This window comes from Lissotriton vulgaris, chromosome 6, assembly GCF_964263255.1.
Source record: "Lissotriton vulgaris chromosome 6, aLisVul1.2, whole genome shotgun sequence".
Classification (NCBI taxonomy): Eukaryota; Metazoa; Chordata; class Amphibia; order Caudata; family Salamandridae; genus Lissotriton; species Lissotriton vulgaris.
Genome location: NC_141694.1, coordinates 1,787,980,243 through 1,788,002,029, shown reverse-complemented (window position 1 = coordinate 1,788,002,029; position 21,787 = coordinate 1,787,980,243). Strand labels below are relative to the sequence as shown.

Here is a 21,787-nt window from a genome sequence, read left to right as displayed (position 1 = left end):
TAAAATGATTCACAAATGACATGGGGACATTTGCTACCTATGCTGCCGCGAGGCACATTCTGCATAATGTAGCCATTTCTTTCTTGTTTGTCACAGTGCTTCTATCGGCATCTGCCAAACAGTCCATCTGCTGGGGATGAAGCAGGTGGTAGTGGATGGGGAAGGGGATGGGTGGGGAGAGGCTGTACAATAATTCACATATTCTATGGGATCTCGATTCAGTGAACACACATTACACATTATTCCAGTTTTTAACAATTTATGGTTTAAATCTTTTATTGAGTTTTCAAGAGAAAAAAACAAGAAGGCATTGAGATGTCAGACCGTTTTTAACAATTTAAAGTCTTTCCTATTAATGGACCACTGAACAGACACGGGCTACTTCAACTTGTAAATGTTAAACTAAACAAAAGAAACTGTTTCCTTTTCAGAAATGGACATGCAGCTGCAAGTCACTGTGATCTTTGCAGTTGGACTGCATTACTCTTCTGTCCGGGTAAGACAATTACACTTTATTGATGGTATAATCAGAGAATAGAAACACTGCAAAGCACATCCATGCTTTCATCTACTTACAAAGGTATAGAACATGGGGACCAAGATAAAAATCCTTTTTCTGGTCGCGAACCCTGTGATGTGCAAAATCATGGAATTTGCGACCCTAAAAGAGCTTTTATCAATGTAAAAAAGCCCTTTTACGAGGCAAAATGTTCTTTCCAAATCATAAACGAGTTTCTGCGATCCCTTCCAAATTTCAAATAGGAGAAGGCATGTAAACAGCACCAACCCCTTCCTTCATATGCATTAGTGGTTTCTGACTGCAACTGCAGTCGCAAACCATTCATGAATTACTCAGTGGCGGCTCCTCCGCTAAGGTGGAGGGTCGTCGCCCCACTGCTCATAGAGCAGTGAAAGAGGGAAAAATAAAATGATAATAACTGAGCGTTATTTTAATTTTATTTTTGGTTGCTGCTGGGCTGGGTTAGGGCTGTTCTGGGGCTCAGGGAGGAGGAGCGGGCTATGCACACTAAGTGAGCATGACTGCTTCGCCGGGCAAGCTGTCATGCGCACTTTCAATATTTCCCACCAGGTTGTAATGAACAGCTTGGGAGGGAATAGGCACATGCTCCCTGTCCCGATCTGAGCACCAATCCACAGCACATGGACCAATCACAACGTTGCACTGTGATTGGCTCTGGGGAGCCTGTGTGCCCAGGTGCTTCCTGCAGTTCCTTACAGACTGGAGTCATGAAGAGCAGAGAAGCAGAGGAGAGATGCAGCCAGCAGTAAAGGTAAGTCCATTTAAACAAAATATTTTCAAAGCACGCCCCGTCGTACCACCACCCCCATTCCCTAGCGACCACTGGAGTTACCGACCTCGTGGTTAGGGTGGTGACTGATGTGAAGAGGCAAAGGGGTCCCTGCAGGACTCTTTCCACCTTGTGAATCATGTCTGGGTCCTTGGTGTCTTCCTAAATGGGAAACATCTTTTAAGGTGGTACTTATAACTTTAATGGACACAGACTGCTTTAAAAAAATGTTTCTCTTTCCAGACAGCAAATACAGAGATGAATATCTGCTGTCTCTTGCTTGCTTCCATCCCAGCATCGGCATCCAGCCACGTGGGGTCGCAAAGGGAGACCTTCCAAATTATTATTCATTAGAAAGGTCATTTTGTGATCCCCCAAGAATGTACAATTTGCAATGCAACTTATCAGTACATAGGTTGCATCTCAAATTTCATTCCCATTTACAAACCAGTCGATATGAAAATTGCACATCCCTGGTGTGCAAATGGGAATAATACATTAGGCCCTAGAAACACAGATTTAGAAATACACCGGAGTAAATACCAGTTTCTTCCTTTAATAGGTAATACTTGCGATGTCTGCTGTACCATGGGAAACCTTCAATGCAAAGATAGTATTTAATGAATTTAGGAATTCATCATAAAATGTCTCTTGGCTCTAGATGAAAGAATTGCAGCCGCCACATGAAGTCATTCTACACTTAAAACAATGGGCCCCATTCATAAAGGTAAACTGAGGCAAAAGTCTAACTTTGCGACTTTCGGTATTCACAAAGAGCATTTACGAGTAGAAAAGGTAGACTTTTGTCTCAGTTGAACTCAGTGGTTAATTTGTGAAAAAATAAGTGCCAGGGTTCTCGTCAGGAGGCAACATCTGACTCCTATAACAGAACTAACAAAAACTCTACGAGTGGGGCGAGAATGTGGCATAAGGGCCAGAGCTTCTGACTTTGGAGCTGATGAACCTGGTTTGAGTCTCGGTGTGGGCTCAACATCACTTAATCTCCCTTGGCCTACAAAAAATGAATATGTCCTTAACTGGTGCTCATGAAAAGTGCACCTTTGGGTCGAGTTTGTGCTATAAGAGCCGGGGTTGATGATTAAGTGCCGGTGCTGAGCACCAGAAACCACAGGCTCAAATTTAACACTGTTTAAACTTAAGTTTTGCCCTTAAAGTTCAACTTACACCAAAAGTCCTTTTATTAAACATTAAACATTAAATGTGTCAAGCCTAGTTCCATTTGAGTGCTGCATACAGAGAGCCAGAGTTGGGCTTGTGTCACTATATACACATGTTGTACACAGTTACATTTTTGACGAATGGTCATAATCACCAACCACATGAAGAAGGTGCCGGCATATCCTGGAAACTTGCAGGAAACAAAGGGCCTCATTTGCAATGCCCCTGCGCCACTAGAATGTAACTTTTAATGAAGCTCCGGTGGCACACATTGCAGTGCTATATCTACAAGGCCGCATACCCCACCGTGTGGGGTTTTTCATGGCCTTGTGGATATGGTGTGAGGCAACTCAGTGCAAGTCACTGCATTGCCTCACACTGCGATAGGGAGCTGTGCAGTGGTCGTTACAGTGGCATCTGACACATTTCCAGATTTACAACGTTCTGTAACGATGGGAATGCGTCAAAAGCCTACGCTTCCCTAGGGGAGGCGTAGGGGATGATCAATGAGGAGAAATAACTTTATTTCTCCTCGTTTCTTCCTCTTTTTATGTGTTCTGCATTCAGCAGCATGTAGAAGGAGGAAACCCCCTCCATTGTTTGTTTTTGTGCAGGAAGGCATCCCTTCCTGTAGTAAAACAACCATCCCTATAACGCAGACTGCGTTGCACCATGGTGCAAGGGTGCCTGCGTTGGCGATTAGCAGCCAATTTAGCGCCAGCACAGAGAAAGAGCCCAGGAATGCGCCCTATCTGATAGCATTCCTGCCCGTTTCTTTTGCCGTAGGGCAGTGCAGCAGGAAGGCTTATAGTGCAGCCCTACGACAAAATATTGCAAATGAGGCCTAAAGTTGCACCCGGTCATCCTTATGATTTGTGGATAAGCACATATGCTGTGTGTATTTACCTATTGAATATAGTATGATTAGTTTGGACGTTATTATACATATTAGAACACTGCAATATTTCAAGCTCCACTGAAGACAAATAAGTTACTCTGTGTTAATAATTGGTGGTATTGACCTTCTGCTCCAATATTCCAATGCTTGGCTTTCTCTTCCCTCCTGTTCATCTTAACACATTGGAATGGAATGGAATGGAATGAAAATTTGTAAAGCGCGATGGCTACCCAAAGGCGTCCCAGCGCTGTAGACAAACTGGAGGGTTGAACTGTAGGGCGGGGGTGGGGGGAGCAGAGGGTGGGTTAAGTGTGAGATTTATTAAAAAGCCAAGTTTTTAGGAGTTTTCGAAATGTGAGCAGGTTGAATTCTGACCTGATTGTGAGTGGTAGAGTGTTCCAGATCCTGGCCAAGTTGTAGGAAAGCGAGCGGCCTCCGCATCTGGCTCTTTTTATACGTGGTACGGAGGTTAGGTAGGAGGTCGCGGATCTGAGGGCTCGAGGAGGATGGTATGCTTCAACCAAATGTTGATTTATGGCGGGGCCTGTTCCCCAGTAGGAGCGGTGCGCGACGCACATGCTCTTGAATTCTATTCTAGCTTTCATGGGTAGCCAGTGAAGGTCCTTCAATCTGGCTTTTACTGAGGATCGGCGAGGGAGGTTCAAGAGGATTCTTGCTGCGCAGTTTTGGACAACTTCCAACCTCAGTGGGGAATGTTCTTATAGCCGCATAGACCTTCGCCTTTTGACTATACCAATTGCTAGCCGCCCCCCCCCCCCCGCTGATGATGATCTTTCTCTGCAAAGACAATTCTTTTTCCTGATTATATTTGCAGGGCCTGGACTCTAACCTGGATACTGGTTATGGCAATGTTCAAAACGTGATCTGCAACACGCACAATAACTGCCGCCGAAACGCCGACCCATCTGCCAGCGACATGCAAAAACTGGTAAGTGCCAGTGTTCATTTTCTTTTTGATTAAATCTTTTCATTGGCATTTTCTTCACAGCATCTTTGAACAGGACGAGCACACATTTTCATGCAAACTTGTTCACGTATTCTGAATATTAATTTTCGTTTATTTCTACATTTCAAAACATGGAGGGAATGCTAATTTCATGGAACAAAAAAAAGTCATTTTAATATTTGTAAACTTAATCGAGTTCAGAAAGCTTTCAGGCCAAAATTTCTATTAATCATCTTCTGCCTATATTTGAGTGCCAGATATCTCATGTTCTAGGTTTTCCAAAAGTTGTTCTAATTGTACCACAACCAGGGTTAGACTTGGGAGGTGATGTAAAGTTTAATGGTAATGTAAAATCATTTTAAAAGGAGGAGATACCAGATCCTGTCTGAGGCTACTCCTCTGGTGAAAACTGACTCTACCATATTTTCTCTATAGGAAAGAGACCCCTTCAGCAGATGATTTAACCCCTCCTTAACAACTGGAGAATTTCCTGTTAACAATCAAGTCTAATGTAGCCTCCATTTGGTTCTCTGTATTCACTGCAGGCTCAGGTTAAATCAAGCCTTTGTGTTCACTACACGTGTGCTGTGTTAGGGAATCTGATTATCATTTCCCTATCGTTTCTTCCTTACAGGCCCAGATGTGGGTCTATTCCTCACCTCACTGATGATGCACTCAGAGTAAATAACCGAGTGTCAGATTACTTCAAGCACTTCCACTCGTTATTTTCTCCTTTATCATGTATTGCTGTGAGGCAAAAAAGAGCATGGGTGGCAGGCTTTATGCAGGACAGAAAAAAAAATGTCTTCAGGGATTTGATTGGTTATTTTAGAAGAGATTCCGGAGTCTTAAAAAACAATGTATGTCACACCTAGAAGAACTTAGATATGCTAATGAGGCTCATAAACCAACAGTTAGATTAAATCAGATGTTCCTTTCTTCTACTCCAATGCAACCATATCTGACTGACTATGGAACTGGGTGTGATAGATTTGTACTTACATGCTTTAGACTAGATTTTATTTATCGACTAGTATCGTTTCCCACGACAAATGACTGGTCTACAAATTTAGCACTTTGCCCCTGTGACGGATCCTCTTCCCAATTGACAATCCATGTTGTTTTATTCTGTAAATATTATCGGGATCAAAGAAAAAGGTGGATCCTTCCTATTTAAAATATTTAGGGCCTGAGGCAATGTCGCCCTGCCTATCTCGCATTGCAGCTATTGGATGGTTAATGTTACACAAGAAACATTGCACTATTTTTAAAAGTGGTAATTACATCTAGGAAACAACTCTGAATTTTATTACACTTGTCTTATTTGTATAACCCGTTTTTAGGAATTGAGTCTCATATTGAGAAATGTTTTTATTTGCTAAATGAAATCAATGAATTAATAATATAAAGTCGTGTTTGTCACTTTTTCCTAATAATGAATTCAAATAGAGTGTTTTACGCTATGCTTTTATGGTTTTGTAATTCAAAAATGAAAATAGAATAAAGCGAATGTTGAATTGAATTGAGTCTTATAGTAAACCCTAATAAAGCTATACACCTGTTTTTATCAAAGCATGTTCTCTGCAAGGTATATATTTAACTCCGAAATTCTTTGAGTTAATGTATGAGATGCAGACAGCACCACTCAGCAGGGTCATCACAAGGAGGCCCAAAGGGGACATTATGGTCCAGGCCACAGTCCTCTGCATATCCCCCATGGTGCTGCTTCAAAAATCTATTAATTTATTTAAAAAACAAGCCTTGCTGTTGCATCATTAATCGCGAGACTTCTATCACAGCATTCTGCAGGGTAGCTTCACATGATGTATAAAATATAACACTAGGTTGGCTTTTTTATACTTTGGTTTAGGTTCTTATGCCACTTGGCATTTCCACAAGAAGTGGCCCTCACATGTAGTTTTATACTCAGGCCCCACAAAAACATCTGAGAAACCTGGAATTGGAAATCAGTAGCTGCAACGACGACCTCTGTTTCCAGGCTGTGAAGTCACCCCAACAGACATCAATTTCGACAATTCTCGCTTGTCCACTACTGCACAGTGGTCATGACAGGGTTCCACTGTGATCATACCAGTGCAATTTTCACCACCTGCACTTTGTGGAGAAAGAGTAGCAGCTGGAAACCTGCTTCAAAGAGCTGAGCGGAAAGAAGCCGTTATTCACCATTACTGTCTCTCTCGGTGCAATAGGAGCTGTTTAATCCATTGTTTTGTGGTTGGATAATTGTGTGGCAAAGAATAAACCTTGGGGTAGCTTGAAGATGTCTGCATGTACATTAGATTTTCTTTCGTTGGCTTTCTGCAGTTTATGATAAAAGCATCCTTCAGTTTTTGTTGCCTAAAACTAGCTTTCAAAATCTGCATGTACCATTGCCACATTAGCTTAAAAAGTACTGAGCAATCGATAACCTTTAGGTTTTTTATAGCATTTAGGGGTATATTTACAAAAGAATGTCAGAGCACGGTGTTACACCAAATTTGGCAACGCCGCGCTCCAACATTTTTTAAATGCACGGATGCGCCATATTCACAAGAATACAATACACCCCTGTATTTCCCCTGGCGCTACGCCGCCAGATCATCGGAAAAAGTGACACTCTGGTGGCGAATGGGGCTTGTAAATATGCCCCCTAGTTTCTCTATTCCAAGACAAGAATTCCATAATGTGATACAGAAGGAAATATTTTGTTTTACAATCATCATCAAAGTGTTTTTATTATGATTCATTCCAGGTGTGGAACAAGGAGGCTGCTGCTAACGCTAAAAGGGTTGCCGACAAATGCATTTTTGAACACAGTTCTGAAGCAGAAAGGAAAATTAGCAGTAAGTTTATAGTCAAAGATATTGTACATGGGGGTATTCAATAAATGTCTCATATTATAACATTGTGATGCTGAGATCTCCATTCGAGAGACTGAAGAGGCAGTGACAATTTACACTTGTGTAAGTTCACTGCCATCCGCATCCTGGCACCTTAATCTACAGCCTCACCCCCTCTCTCTATGTCTCTCTCTCTCTCTCTCTCTCTCTGTCTCTCTCTCTCTCTCTCTCTCTGTCTCCCTCTCCCTCTCTCTCTCTGTCTCCCTCTCCCTCTCTCTCTCTCTGTCTCTCTCTCTCTGTCTCTCTCTCTTGCGATGGAGTGGGAGAAGCTGAAGTTATGGTTGCGGCAATCAAAAGGAGGCTTTCAACTCCGTCTTCCCTCTGTTCCTGCTGACACTGTGAGGCAGTGACAGCCTAGGAGAAGGGAGTTAGGCCTCAGGCAGCGTGATGCCTCTTTGAACATTTGTGCTGTGGCATTTTTTGGTTTCCAGTCTAACCTGCTCCTTACATCACTACTTGTAAATACTGCCTTGGATGTGTGTGGCCCATGCACATATCAACAGCAACTATTGTTATTTAACATTAGGAACAGGTAGAGGCTTCTGGGATGGGAAACAGTTGCTGATGCTAGATCTTAACATACTAACACAACATTCATTATCACACACCAACACGTGTCAACTGAGACTACTTTAGGCCCCCAAAGCTATAAGAGTGGCTTGGGCAGCAGATATCAGTAATTTTAAGGAATATTGAATTAATAAACAACTGTTGTAATAATCTCTAAATTAGGCAAACAGCACCACCATTTGGCAGATGGACATAGGTGCTGACAATTAAATTGCTGGTGCCAAAGACCGGAAACCACAACCTCAAATTAAGCCCCGATGGTGTGCCCAAGACACACTTGAATGCTTCTGAGCATAACTTTCGGAAAGTGGATTATTTTATTAGTAGTGGTAAATTTGAATCTAACACTGGTAATAAGGCCACTAACACAGTCTAGGGCTCAGAATGGGTCTCAATAAATTATTCCCATGCTCAACCCTGGGCAGGGGCAACACAAACAATTTACAAAAGTATTGTAGAAGGCTGCAGGGTACACATCAGTCCCCCTGGAAAGTTAAAAAATCTGTATGTCTCCTGGGTCACTGATTGCACAACGAGGACAATTTAAAAAACAAAGCCAATGAGGGCTTTATGTGGGTCTACCGGGATGGAGCAGTGAACATTCCATGATATTATCCGCTCCACCGCTTCAATAGTGAAGCAGTGAGGTAGCAACTCCTTTTTTTTTATAGTTATGAGTTTTTATTTATTTTTGAAGGGTGCCCCGGTCCCACCCAGGGCACTGACAACTCCAGATGTTGGGGCCCAGATGGGGAGGCTAAGGCTCTCGCAGCTCACCGCTATCCCTGCAACCACCCTTCCTGGGTGCTGGTGAGGGCCAGCTACATTTTTTTGCCCCGGCGCAGCTAGGACCACCTTTTCTTTCTGCTCCCGCCGGTGGTGGTAGTAATCTAGTGATTTTGGCTGACACTCTCACAGGTAGAGAGCAACAGTGCACCTGGGAATGGGATCCCCAGGACATTGTTTTACATCAGTCCCTGGAGGATAAAGGTCTCTGGGAGCATAATACAGCTCTGGGAGAGGGAATCCACACCCCCTGCCCAAAGGTTTTTGCTTTAGGCCCCAGGGGATGGGGTCCTTGTGGACATGGGTGGGATAAACAAAATGGAGAGCAAGGGTTTTTTATTAGGGGCGAGTCCCTACCTCTGAGGTATAATCAAATAAACAATGAGGACTGGCCCACTGTGTTAGAGTGATGGAATCTAGTTAGTATTCCATGTCACCTGTAAATGCAGCTGTGTCAGCTGGGCACAAGCAGTCTTTGTTTAAAAACCCCTCACACACCAACCTGGTTGGTGTCATGCTTCATCATCGGGGTCCAACCAGGCAGCCGAGTGCCGCCTGGTTGTGCTTCAACGCCTGACTACAGCGGAGCAGGTGTCGTGCAATAGTGTGAAGTGAATGAAAAGTGAATGTTAAAATGCACCTCTGGGAATCCTTGCCAGGTAATTTATTTGTGGCGGCCCAGGGTGTCAATTAAAAACTATGTGTTGCAATTAGTAGTAAAATACATGTTTCAGTCCCTGTAGAGTCTGGGCGGGACTTTCTTCAGGACCAGGGTGAGTGAGTGGCAAAAAGAAAGGCCACATGTTTAAATCTCCTACACACGCGCTAAGGTGTGTGGAAAAAAGGTGGTGGAAGATGCGCCTGTGGGTTACTGGCACCTTCAGGGAAGCGAAAAAATCATCGCTACTTAGGAAGATCCAGAGAACGGGGCACAGTGGGGGAGCCACTCCTGTCACTATTTGTGAATGTAGAGTGCTCCACGGTAAACCTATTCTTTAGTCCTCCGTGGCCGGCTGGTGGACATAACATTGCTCGTTTGGGAAGGCACGCTCCCTCCTCAAATAAATATGTGGCACAGGAGTGGAGCCACATGCCCCTCTACCATGAAAAGATGCACTGACCCACTGGGCCCTGGCCCTTCCTGGGAGGCTTCTAATTTGAATTTTAAAAAGTTTACTAAAATATCAATTATTTGCCCAGAGGGGCACCCCACCAGGCCTAAGCGACCAGGGTATAACTAACCTCCAGCCATACAACCTATTTTTTTTTAGGCCATTGGGGCATGAGTCCACAAGTTCTAAAATGGCTACTGCTACATCTTTGTAGAGGTTGATGGCAGTCAATCAGATCATTATGTTTTTTGATCTTCCGGCCAAGGTACTCCAGCGTCTCTAGATATACATTCATTTTGATCCTTCATTTCCACAAAGCTACTATATGGATTCACACCAAATCACAAAATGGATGCTTTCTGGGTAAATATCTGGCTTTCTGCAAAATGTGGTGTGGTTCCATTCAGCCGTTTTAGCTGCAGTGCTACTCAATTTTTCTATGGGTAATTGCATGGAGAAAACACCTTTTAGTACTTTGCCTTTTTCCTTAGTCCTCACTTGACAGATCACGCTGAAACTTTCCAGGAAGGGCCGGAGTTAACTTTTTTTGAGAAATTGTTTTGGGAAGATTGATCAAACGGCACCAATGTTTCTAGCGAACCAAAACATCTATTTCCTTTCGAAACTCAGTCCTAACTATAACTATATGGCTACATCACTCATGAAATGTTCTACGACATTATTGATAACATCACAGCAACATCTGCAGCAACATCATTGATAGTTATCTGATTTTGTTAGTTTAAAATGATATGTTTTAACTGACATTTTCACCTAACTACAACATCTCTGTGGTATATGATGCCTGTGCATGTTTAAACCTGTAGTGTGGATGTAACCATGGCATTGGAATGAGGCTATGCCATCTAGAATGCCTAGAGACTCTGTAATTGGCATATCTGGTGAGCAGCTGATGGGAGAGACGGATGGGAAACTTCATGGAGAATAAACCTGCTTATGTTACTATCACCTGGCTCCTGTACTTCATATATAGAAGTCTACCTTGTTTCACTGGCGATGAGGATGGGATGTGTTACCCAACTTCATTAGAAAACAGGTAAAAAGTCCTAACATCACATGTGCCCCCCAAGATCAAGCCTTTAATATCTCCATGACCAGCGCTGCACTGTTCCTCTGTTACAGGAGTTCATTGGACACTGCTGGTTCATGTTTGGAGCTACTCTACTCTACCAGACTTTGGGTGCATTTGTTATCTACCTAGTGTTTCATTATCTTGGATGGTTTTTATTACAGATGTTAGGGCCAGAGCTGTGTGAGGCATTTGATTTTATTGCTGACCAGGAGGCTTGTTAAAAGACTGGTTAGCAGAGGGAGGCGGAGGTATTTTCACGTTAAAAGGCTGCATCTTTAACAACAACGCATATGTTTTTCATGGGCGCGCGTATGAAGCCGTTGTCTGCAACTTTCTTTTTTTTTACAACTTTATTTTTTCACCAAGCAGCATACAGACAGTGAAACACATTGCAAAATGAATGAAAATATTCGCATTTCCCAAGTTCCTTCACCCTCCACAATCGTCAAGCAGTAATTTGTAATCAATGCTGTATACACAAAAAACAATTTCAGGCATATTATAAAGTACACATATCAAATATCTCAACACCCAAGTACACAGTCAGTACTTTGAACCCCACATTGGCCTTTCTTGCCAAATAAACAATAGTAAAAGGAATCTACTGCCCCTCTATGGGCAGCCCTTTTCTTCTTATGTCTAGACAATCTGCTATCCCTCACAATCACAAGACACCTTCCCTTTGCTGTAAATAATCTACTACTGGCTGCCAGAAATCCTTAGGTCTAGAGGCCTGAGGGATGTCTTCCTCATACATTCCCAGTGTTTCTTTACAATACAATAAGTCATTGATCCAATCCTTAAATCTGGGCGGTCGTTTGCTTCACCTCTTCATGGCTACTCGTCGTTTCGCGAGCAACAATGCTACAGCTAACAGTTTACGTCGCCTGGCCAGTTTCAATTTATAGATGCCTAGTAGACACACCAGTGGTGCGTTCGGGATCCCCTACACTAGCATTTGTGTGAGCGCCGTCGTCACCTCCCGCCAATATGTATTCAGATCGGGACATGACCAGGCCATATGTAGAAAGTCAACCATTATCAAAAATGGGGTGACCCAAATAGTCAAAAGACCTGGGTTTTCAACAATATTCAAATACAATGGTCTTCAACCAATATTTTCACAAGAATCGATTAAATCAAAACATACTAAAGAAGTCCTTAAGTTATGGGATATGTCTCACAGATCAACCCTGTACAATCAATGTATTAATTCATATGGAATAAAGGAAAGCAACAGCAATCATTACAAATTCAGGAGCAATTTTAATTCATTGCATACATCACTATCTCTATATAAGAGAATATGTAGGTTGCCCAAAGTGAGCGTGCATCAGATAAAGAATGTAAAGTGCTTAGTAAAAGAGATAGAAAATAGAGAAACATACAAATATATTTACAAATTTATATGCAAAATACGTTAGTTGACACAATATGATATTGTTTGTGTAACCTGGTCTGTGCCATAAGTTCTATTCACAATTTTCATTAAGTGGAGACATTGCTTCCAAAAGTTATATTGCACCAGAAAATTGTGTGACACAATCCAGGTAATCAAAAAAGAGCGTTGACGTTTCGACTCGTCTTAGAGCCTAGAGGTAAGTTGGACCATGGCCATGCGAGTCTTCATCAGGACTAAAACATTGGGCAACCAAGGGAGTAGTGTGAGCCCTGAAATGAAGTAAATATATACATCAGGCTGTTGCAATAGACTTGCGACCAATAGTGATGTTGCAATTTGCTAGGGCAAGGACGAATTTGGCTTCCCCAGTAGAGATGGAGAACCAAGTGGAATTCTTCACTCGGAGTCCCAAGGTAACGGAGTGATACCTAAAAACATAATAGGGTGGTCAATTGACTCCCTCTCTATTGAATCATAAATGATGCTTTGCTTTAATGAAATCTGGACTTGTCATTACCTTTGTCCAGGGGACGAAGATGTAGAACTATGTTATCTTCATGTGGCAGGCTTACAGTCTCTGCATAGATAATTTCAATATTTGACAGCTTGTCCTATAATCAAATAGAGGACGCTTTAGTGATGGCATTAGTCTTCCAATTGCACAAAGAACTGTCATTGCACAACACATGGGCTAGGAAGTGACCCCTATTTCCATTAAAAACTGGGAACTTTGTCCCAGCATCTAAAATTATATATACACATATGGGCATTTTCCTTACCTAATTAATTCGTGGTGAGGTAGTCGTAATTGGCTCTGCCCAAAAAGTTTGTAAAGCGGTGATCGATCCGCTGTTGAGATTAAAAGAAATTCGAGTCAATCCATGTGTTTAGCGGACTGTAATTCCCTGCACCTCTAACCTCTCAACAGCGGATCTATCACCGCTTTACATACTTTTTGGGCTATCTAGATAAGCCAGTACTTTGCGTATCTTTTGTGGATCCTGCAACCCGTAACACATTCCATGTCATGAATGTTATCGGCCTAACCTGCATTGCGTCATTTGCCATGTGTTACAACAGAAAAATAATGCAAGATTCTAATGATGCATAAGATGAGGAAGTGAAGACCTAGAACACAAATCATATTTGCCTCTTTTTAAACTGTCCCCTTAACCCCTCCCTCTCCCACTTTGTCATTCCTGTAACAACAAAGACATTCCCCTTAGAAAAAACCATATCCCTGACCCCCCTTCCCTGTACATGAATTAAACAACCCCCCCCAACTACTGAAACAAATGTGGTGCTCACAGGCGGGTGAAAGCTGCCTAGCCCCATTCCCTCGCAATTTCATGCAAAGGGGAAGGCGACTGACAGATATAATACACACTACAACAGTGGGCCGCACCCCAAGATTAGACATCAGCTGAGAGTATCCACTGCTGGCTACCAGGCACTAGGCACCTAGTAGCCTATAGTGATCGCCACATTACCTTATTAGAACTACAGGCCATTCACAAGTTACTTATCTGTGTGCCAGGTCTACTTTCTGGACATCATGCTTCACCAGCTCTGTAGTGTAGGATCTTCAGGAGGCACATCTCCATGCAAAGTCGTTAACAATTACAAAAACATGCGCTTCATAGCATTGTGCCAGATCAAGTTTAAGCGCTGCAGTATAGATATACTCTTTATGTTCTTTTGTCTCTGTATCAGCGCTAGCAATATTACATCATTCCACGTCCGACATGGCCTCACTCTCTGTTGGGCGGTCCCTCGGTGATCTCCTGCGCTCTCCCTTTGGCTTCCTCGTCTGCAGGTATTTCAGAGCCTCCTTAGGTTCATTGAAGATTGTCGTAGCTCCCTCATCTGTGATCTTAAGCCTTGCAGGGTATAGCATGCCATACGGAATTTGCAGGTCTCTGACTTTCTGCTTCATCTGTCCATATTTTTTACACGCCTCCTGCACTGCCTGCGTGAAATCCGGATACAATGATGTGTCCATACCCTCATGCCATAGAGTCCCCAATTCACGTGCTTTGCGTAGGGTTGCATCTCTATCCCTGTAGTTTAATACTTTGGCAATGATAGGTCGCGGTCTGGTGCGAAGTGGAGGTTTAGGCGCAAGGGATCTGTGGGCTCTTTCAATGAGGAACACATCCGAGAAAGTGTCTCTTCCCAGCAGCGTAATTAGCAGTTGTTCAACATATTTCTCCATTGGGCCTGTATTGGTGGTTTCTGCAATACCCATCAAGCGGATATTGCTCCTTCGGGATCTGACCTCCAAATCTTCGGCTTTGGCAGATAGCACTGCTATTTGTTTCTCCATCCCAGTTTGTTTAGTTGTGACCTGGTTGCTAGTGTCCTCCATATCCGATATCCTGCGTTCGGCCATATCAATTTGCTCCGTGTGCCTATCCAACCGTTCTGACATATGATCTACTCGGCGTGAGAGAGTCTATTTTGCCATCTATGTTCGTTAGCGCCGTTTGGATTGTTAGAAACATCGCTGGTATATTATCCGTCGTCACACCGCTAGTAGAGTTCGTCGCAGGTGGGGGGCCTCTCTGGTCCTCTCCAGATTGGTCGGCACCCTTCCTAGTTTGGTCAAAGGTGAGCTTCGGTTGGTTCTTGTCTGGCTTACCCATCTTGGTGGCAGTTAGAGGCTCTTTCTCAACGTTTTGGGTCCAGTTGTATGCCCTGTTGTCAGTGATATATCTTATGCAACAGTCCCGGTAGTCGTAAAAAGTCGTTCCACTGTAAGTCGGCAGATGAACTCCAAGCACCAGGCTACTCGTCGCTATGTAGGTCCCACAGCTCTCCTGTGTCGGCCCCTCCCTTAATTTGGGTGTGCAATGTATTCCTAGTTGGGCTTAGTAGTTATCACCATCTGCCGGCCTATCCCCTCGATCCCGGATCCGCAACCACAGAGAGCCCTGGCCTGCACCCTTAGTGCCCAGCTCCTCCACCGTCTAGCTCTCCATCAGTGGTCTCCGGCCATCAGTCGACATGGTAAAATGGGGCTTCCCCAGATCTTCCCGGCATCACTTTTCACGCTGCAGGGCAGGATTTAGCCCATGAGGGCCCTTTACTATAATCCAGTGTTCAGCAGACCACAAGCTGCACCACCACGATGTCACCAGCAGCCGCCCAGCAGCCTTGCCTGGGTCTCCAGCGCTAATATCAATGGCCGCCACTGCGCCCTCTGCAACTTTCTTTCATGCGTTGGAGCACTTGCACATGTTTGAAAATCAACTCATGTGATCTACAGGGCAGAGAAGAAGAGCTATTGTTTGCCGTCATCATCTGTGTTCCTTTGTGGCCCATGAATGCTCTTGTGGGGAAGTCCTCATCCTTCTCCTCTGGCTCCATTGTCTGGCGCCTGACGTCCTCTCTCAATGTTCTCTCCCTTTTCATGATGCTGAGCAGCACGGAAGTGCCTCAGAAAATGTCACACCGTGCGTCATCACGCAACGCAACATGGCAGCTATCTTGCTATAGTGCGTTGTGGGAGAATCGTGTGTCTCGCGCACTCTTTCAACTGTGCTCCTTTCTCGTCAGTGAAACGCACACTACTACCTGACCGCCCATCTGGAGATTTGTCATTTACTTTGCGTTGACTGCCTGGTGTTGCCTGCAGGTTCTGTAGACTGCAACACAATGGTGACAGTTTTATTCACATTGGAATAATGATTTTACATTGTCATATTATATTGTCATTATTCTTGCATTGTTTTTTTTCCCTGCCATACTACATTTTAAGGTTTATTATTGCTTATTTGTGATTTGGGGGGTCTTATATTGTAACAATGCGTTACCTCTTGTTTGCAGGCTTTGAGAGACATATATAGGATGCAGAATTTATCTGTGGGAGCTTTCATCTCTACTTGTAGATTCAACTTATTTTCTGCATGTATTTTCAAGGCATGAACAACGCAACAGAGCCACATTTTTTTTACATCCCCTGACGATACACCTACTAAGTGGTAGAAAATGCGTAACGTGCGTTTAGGCTCAGAAGGGCAAGAAGTTTTCGATCACTTGTAGGATGTTGTGGGTGGAGTTTTGAGTGAGTATGACAGGTGTATTGTTTGGATAGGCACTACCTGCCTAAAGTCAGCACCATCCTCGAACATTAACATTTTCGTTATAGGAACCACGTAGAAGGGAAACAATGGAAAATTATATAACATGTTTAAGCAAATTGACCTTGACATGTACATTTGGTTCCTTAGTGGATGAGCGCATAAGGGACCAATTTCTGTTCGGATACACCATTGAAAGGGTGAGAGAGGAGCTGTGGCAGAAGGATGAACCTTTTCTGGATGATGTCCTCCTCATTGCTAAAAAGATAGAACATTCTATGAAGTGTATTGAGGTCATAAAAAAGGAAGAGGAGAAAAGAAATTCAGTGCATGTAGTTAAGCACATGGAAAAGAAGCAAAAGGAAAGATGTTGACAATAGGGTCAAAAATAAAAGTATGTTCCAAGGCAAATGCTTTTGTTGTGGAAAGACAGAACACTTAGCCAATGATAGACTATGTCCAGCAGGTAAGGCTATCAGCAGCAGTTACAAAAAGTAAGGGCACTCTGCCACTGTTTGCAAAGGAAAGCCATTCAAGGGGAAGGTGAGCAAAATCAAGGATAGATGTTATTCTTCAAGTGATGAGGACACAGATGTGGAGTGTGGACAGATTATTCTGCAAGTAAGTGAAAATTAAAGTAGCAGTCAGTTGGATGAGGTTAAACAACTTGTGTCTTGTTCGATTCTGGGGCCAGGCCAAGACTAGGCCTAGACATGAAATACTGTTCTATTCTGCTCGCTGAGTTTTTCCCACTTCATGCTCCGCGTAGTGTGCAGAGTTCTGAAAAACTCCGCTCACCGTAGCTGAGCAACATTTGTTCCTCGCTTGTGCTCCTTAACGTTGAGTTGGTGAGTGCGAGCAATAAAAATCTCACACCAGACTACCACCTTGTGAGATTTCTCACCATAGGAGGTTGCGAAAGCCCGCTACTGCTTGCATTGAGAAATTGCGATTTTCCTATTACCATGACTAGAGAATCTGGATTTCATTAAAAATACGAAGGCTGACATTATGCATTATTCTTTCAATGTAGTCCATGCAGCCGCCTACATCACAATATTAAAAGGTTCCAGAATAGAACATTAGCAACACATAAAAAGGCATGAGCCATCAACAATCTGCCTCTTTTAAATATGGAGGAAAATAAGTTCATGAAACTTGAAACTTCTAATCTTCAAAACGATCTTCTGTTAAACTTCTGAACTTCAAAACGATCTTCTGAGGAGGGAGAACGAAGGTAAAACCAAAGGCCTCATGACTGGCAGTTAGGAAGGGTTACATGAAAAGAGAGAAAAGTAAATACCTCCTGAATGTAGCAAAAAGTGTAAAATGTATCAAGCTAATAAGAAGAAGTCAGAAAAGATCCAAGTACAGTTAATAAAAAGTATATTAGTTTCCTGTAATTAAAAGAACATGAATTCATTGTAAGACCACCAAAGGGTGGGATGGGAGGGATAATGTCAGCTTCCGTGTCTTTAATGAATTCCAGATTCTCTAGTCATGGTAATAGGAGAATCGCAATTTCATTACAAGAACAAAGGCTACATTATGCAGGTTGGTAGCTTTGTAAAACTATGTTAGACATATGTTCGATAGGTTTGCAATAGTGATGTGCAAAGGTGCTAGCATTTGACCAGTCAGCCGCTTTGAGAATGTCATCCAACTTACCTCCAGACCAGAGAGATTTACTGGCCATAGCACCTCTAAGGGAGTGAGCTTGACATTTCTTTAAGTCAATACCTGCTAAATTCATAACAGTCTTAACCCATCTAGCAATAGAGGTCGAGGTTATACCTTTGTGGGGTTTAACAAAGGATATAAGTAATTGGTTTACAACCTGGGGGCGAAGAGCAAACATTCTGCGATCATACTCTCTCATGCAGTCCACAACTCAAAGTTTTGGGCATAAATCAAAACGTGGGTAAAAGGTTGAATCAGACATAGTCTTTGTTCTTCTATAAATCTCAATTTTTACACCAAACATGTTATAAGATCTATTCGTGATCTCCAGGATTTTGACATCAGAGAACCTTCTGCATGAAATTAGGCATAGTAGAGTAGCCATCTTAATGGAAAGGTTTTTTCTATTTAGGAGAGTATTAACAGGCCAGTTATTGAAAAGATCAAGGATTAGCTTGAGATCCCAGAGACTTTCATATTTAGGTTTAGGAGGTCTTCTTAAACTAATGCTTTTCATCACTCTGCAATCAATGACATTTTTACCTACCATTTTACCATTGACAAGGACACGGCCCGCAGAAATAGCCAATCTATAGCAATTGATAGTTTTATAGCTGAGACCTCTTTCAAATTGTTCAACGAGGAAGTTAACTATGTCAACAATAGGTGCCTCAAAGGAATCCTGGTTCCTATCCAGGCACCAACGTACCCAGATTCTCCATATGTTGTTTTATCTGTAGTGAGTGCCTGGGGCCCAAGACTCTCCGAGGAGAGTTGCAGCTGTTATCGAAAGTCCTGAGATTTTATTGGAATTCCTGACACTCTCCAGGCAAGAAGGGTTAAACTCCCACTCTGAAATAGGGGATGACCTCCTCCGTCTACGTCTGTAAGTATATTCTCTAGGGTAGTAATTAAGAAGGGGGGTTGCAAGCTAGTTTTAGAGTGGTCAGGAACCATGCCTGAGATGGCCAAAAAGGAATTAGTAGGACAAGGAAGCACTAGTCCTGTCTCACTTTCTGAAGAACTCTCTGAATCATGGCAAAAGGAGGGAACGCGTAAGCTTTGGCTTCTTTCCAGGACTGTAGGAAGGCATTGACTGCCAGAGCACCCGGGTAGGGCATCCAGCGGAAGTAGTTCTCCAATTGAAAAGTTAGTCTGCTCACAAATAAGTCTATCTCTAGGGGAAGTCTCCTGAGGTCTGCCAGCTACCTCTTCTCTCCACACGCCGGGATGGTGTCACCATGCGCTCTATAAACTACTTTATTATTATTATTATCTTGTTCAAGGTTCTGAACACAGAAACATTGAGTTTCCAATTGGTGTGATCTAACAGGAATCTTGAGTTTCAATCTGCAGAGATGTTCGATTTCCCCGAGAGGTGCGATCTTGTGTTCCAGACAGAAAATTCATAGTGTCTTTGCTAGATTCGAGAGGTCTGCAGATTTGGTGCCTCCCAGACGATCTATATATGCTACCACGGAAATGTTGTCCATCTTTAGAAAGACTGACCTCCCTTAGAGAGAGTGTTTGAACCTCATCAAGGCGTAAAGGCCAGCTGTTAGTTCCCAATAATTTATGTGGTCAGAGGATTCTTCTTGCGACCAGATACCACCAGTGTTCTGATTGAGAAGGCAAGCTCCCCAGCCATCAAGGCTCTCATCTAGTTCTAAAACAAACTCTGGTTTTGACCCAAAGATTGCTTTTCTGTTCCATGCGTCTAGGTTCTCGAGCCACCAGGCTAGTTTCGATTGGGCTTCTGGATCCAGACAGATACGATCTCCGTACCAGATCTTAGGGCTCTCGGTTTTAATCTTTGGAGGTACTGATAGTTTAGGGGACCCGGAAAAATGGCTTGGATGGAGAAGGAGAGGAGGAGAGGAGACCCAGTAATCTGGCTTGCTCCCTCAGAGATAAATCCTGTTGTTTCAGGACATGTCTTATTTCCTTCCTGATTTTGTCAATTTCTTTGGAAGGGAGTAAAAGGATACATCTAGATGTATCTACTGTGAAGCCCAGGAACTCCAGAGATCTGGAAAGGAATGAGTATTCATTTTTATTTTTTTATGATGAACCTAAGCTTCCTAGGAGATCCATCACACTTTTGGGATCTAGGACTAATTGTGAAAGGTCTTGCAACATTATAAGAATGTCGTCTAGATAAATGATCATGCGAATACCTCTTTCTCTTAGGTACGAGGCGATTGCTCTCATGAAGTCAAGACCTTACCTTGAGTGCCAGAGTCTCCACAGGAGCAGATGACAGATCCCAAATCCCCTACGCAACTGCCCGGCAGAATGTTCTGGCGAGGTACCCACGAGGGGGAAAGGGGAATTGGATTAGATAGAGAGACTGTCTGTGTTCTCCAGTTGCTGCCAACTTTCTCCTCAGGACTGTTTTCTTCACTACTAGCTTGCGTTCTTCTTCTCTGATTGGGAAAAATCTAGCTGGACCTGCAGATGGGTGAAGGAAAAGAACTCAGGTTTCAAGCTCCCTAATTCTACCTTCTTGGAAACCTCTTTCTCTGACTAGAATAACTACCTGGACATTCTACAGGTTTAGCCGCTCTCTCTGGAAGTGTTGTGATGGTAGCGTCTATTTAACATCAATGTGGTTATTCTAGGTAGAACTATGCAGGGAAAAACTGTACAATTTAATGTCTCTAATTTCTTTCTTGATACACTACCACTCTCTCTCTAGAACTGTACCCTTACCTCAGGCAGCATCAGCACAAGTTGTGCTAGGGGAGAAACTGGCATCTGGGATGTCATCAGTGATATCACTGACCATGTCATGAATGATGTAATATGTGACATCATCAGCAGTGGATTGCGGGTGCGCGAAATATAGTTAGTACAACTAACTATATAGGAGCAATTTCAAAGGTTTTTTAAATGCTAATTCCTAGCTATACAAGGCCTGAAACCTATGGTTTTTTAAGTGAATTTGCAAGGTTTTTAAAATGCTAATTCCTAACTATATAAGGACTGAAACCTATGGTTTTTAAAGTGAATTTGCAAGGTTTTTTAAATGCTAATTCCTAACTATATAAGGCTTGAAACCTATGGTTTTTTCAGTTAATTTGCAAGGTTTTTTAAATGCTAATTCCTAACTATATCAGGCGTGAAACCTATATTTTTTTTCAATAATTTTCAAAGGTTTTCTAAATGCTAATTCTATTAGCGGATAACGTTTATATATGTTATTATCCTTCTGGGACCACCTGAGCAGCCATCTTGTTTCTCAGGAGAAGGGAGGCACAAGAGAGCACAAAACAAGAGTGGAAAACGCGAAAAGGGGGCAGGGTTGAAACCCCCTGACCCCCTAGCCCTTCTCAGGGGGTCCCAGAAGGACCACCAAGTGCAAATTTCTTTTTTTTAAATTGCGGGATCAGCACACGGTACGCGCACCGTACGCGTACGGTGCGCGTACCCCGCGATTCTTTTGAATAATTTTTTTTTTTGCCCTTGGGGATCCTTTTCGGACGCCCTGAGAAGGGCTAGAGGGTTGGGGGTCTCTACCCTGCCCCCTTTTCGTGTTTTCCACTCTTGTTTTGGGCTCTCTTGTGCGTCAGTTCTCTTGAAAAACAAGATGGTGGCCAACACTTCCTGGTTTGGACAGTTTGGAATGTTGACAGTCGACTGCCAGCCAATCAGAAACTCGCTCGCGCACGTAAGGGTACGCGCACGTATGCGTACGGTACGCGTACCGTACGCGTACGGTGCACGTACGGTAAGCACATACAGATATATAATTTGCTCAAATTCAATTTTCTCAACAACTACTGGAGGGATTTTCACCAAATATAGA

At 43.1% G+C, this 21,787-nt stretch overlaps 1 protein-coding gene across 1 annotated transcript in view; it reads left to right on the top strand.

Annotated features, from left to right (window-relative positions):
- The first annotated feature begins 433 nt into the window (after positions 1-433).
- The window catches only part of LOC147709488 (cysteine-rich secretory protein 2-like), a 124,567-nt gene continuing 103,213 nt past the window's right edge, over positions 434-21,787 (top strand). Inside the window, exons 1-3 of the mRNA XM_086928044.1 lie at positions 434-496; positions 4,223-4,336; positions 7,107-7,197. Coding sequence (XP_086784170.1) covers positions 434-496; positions 4,223-4,336; positions 7,107-7,197 — 268 coding nt within the window. The remainder of the gene's footprint in view (positions 497-4,222; positions 4,337-7,106; positions 7,198-21,787) is intronic.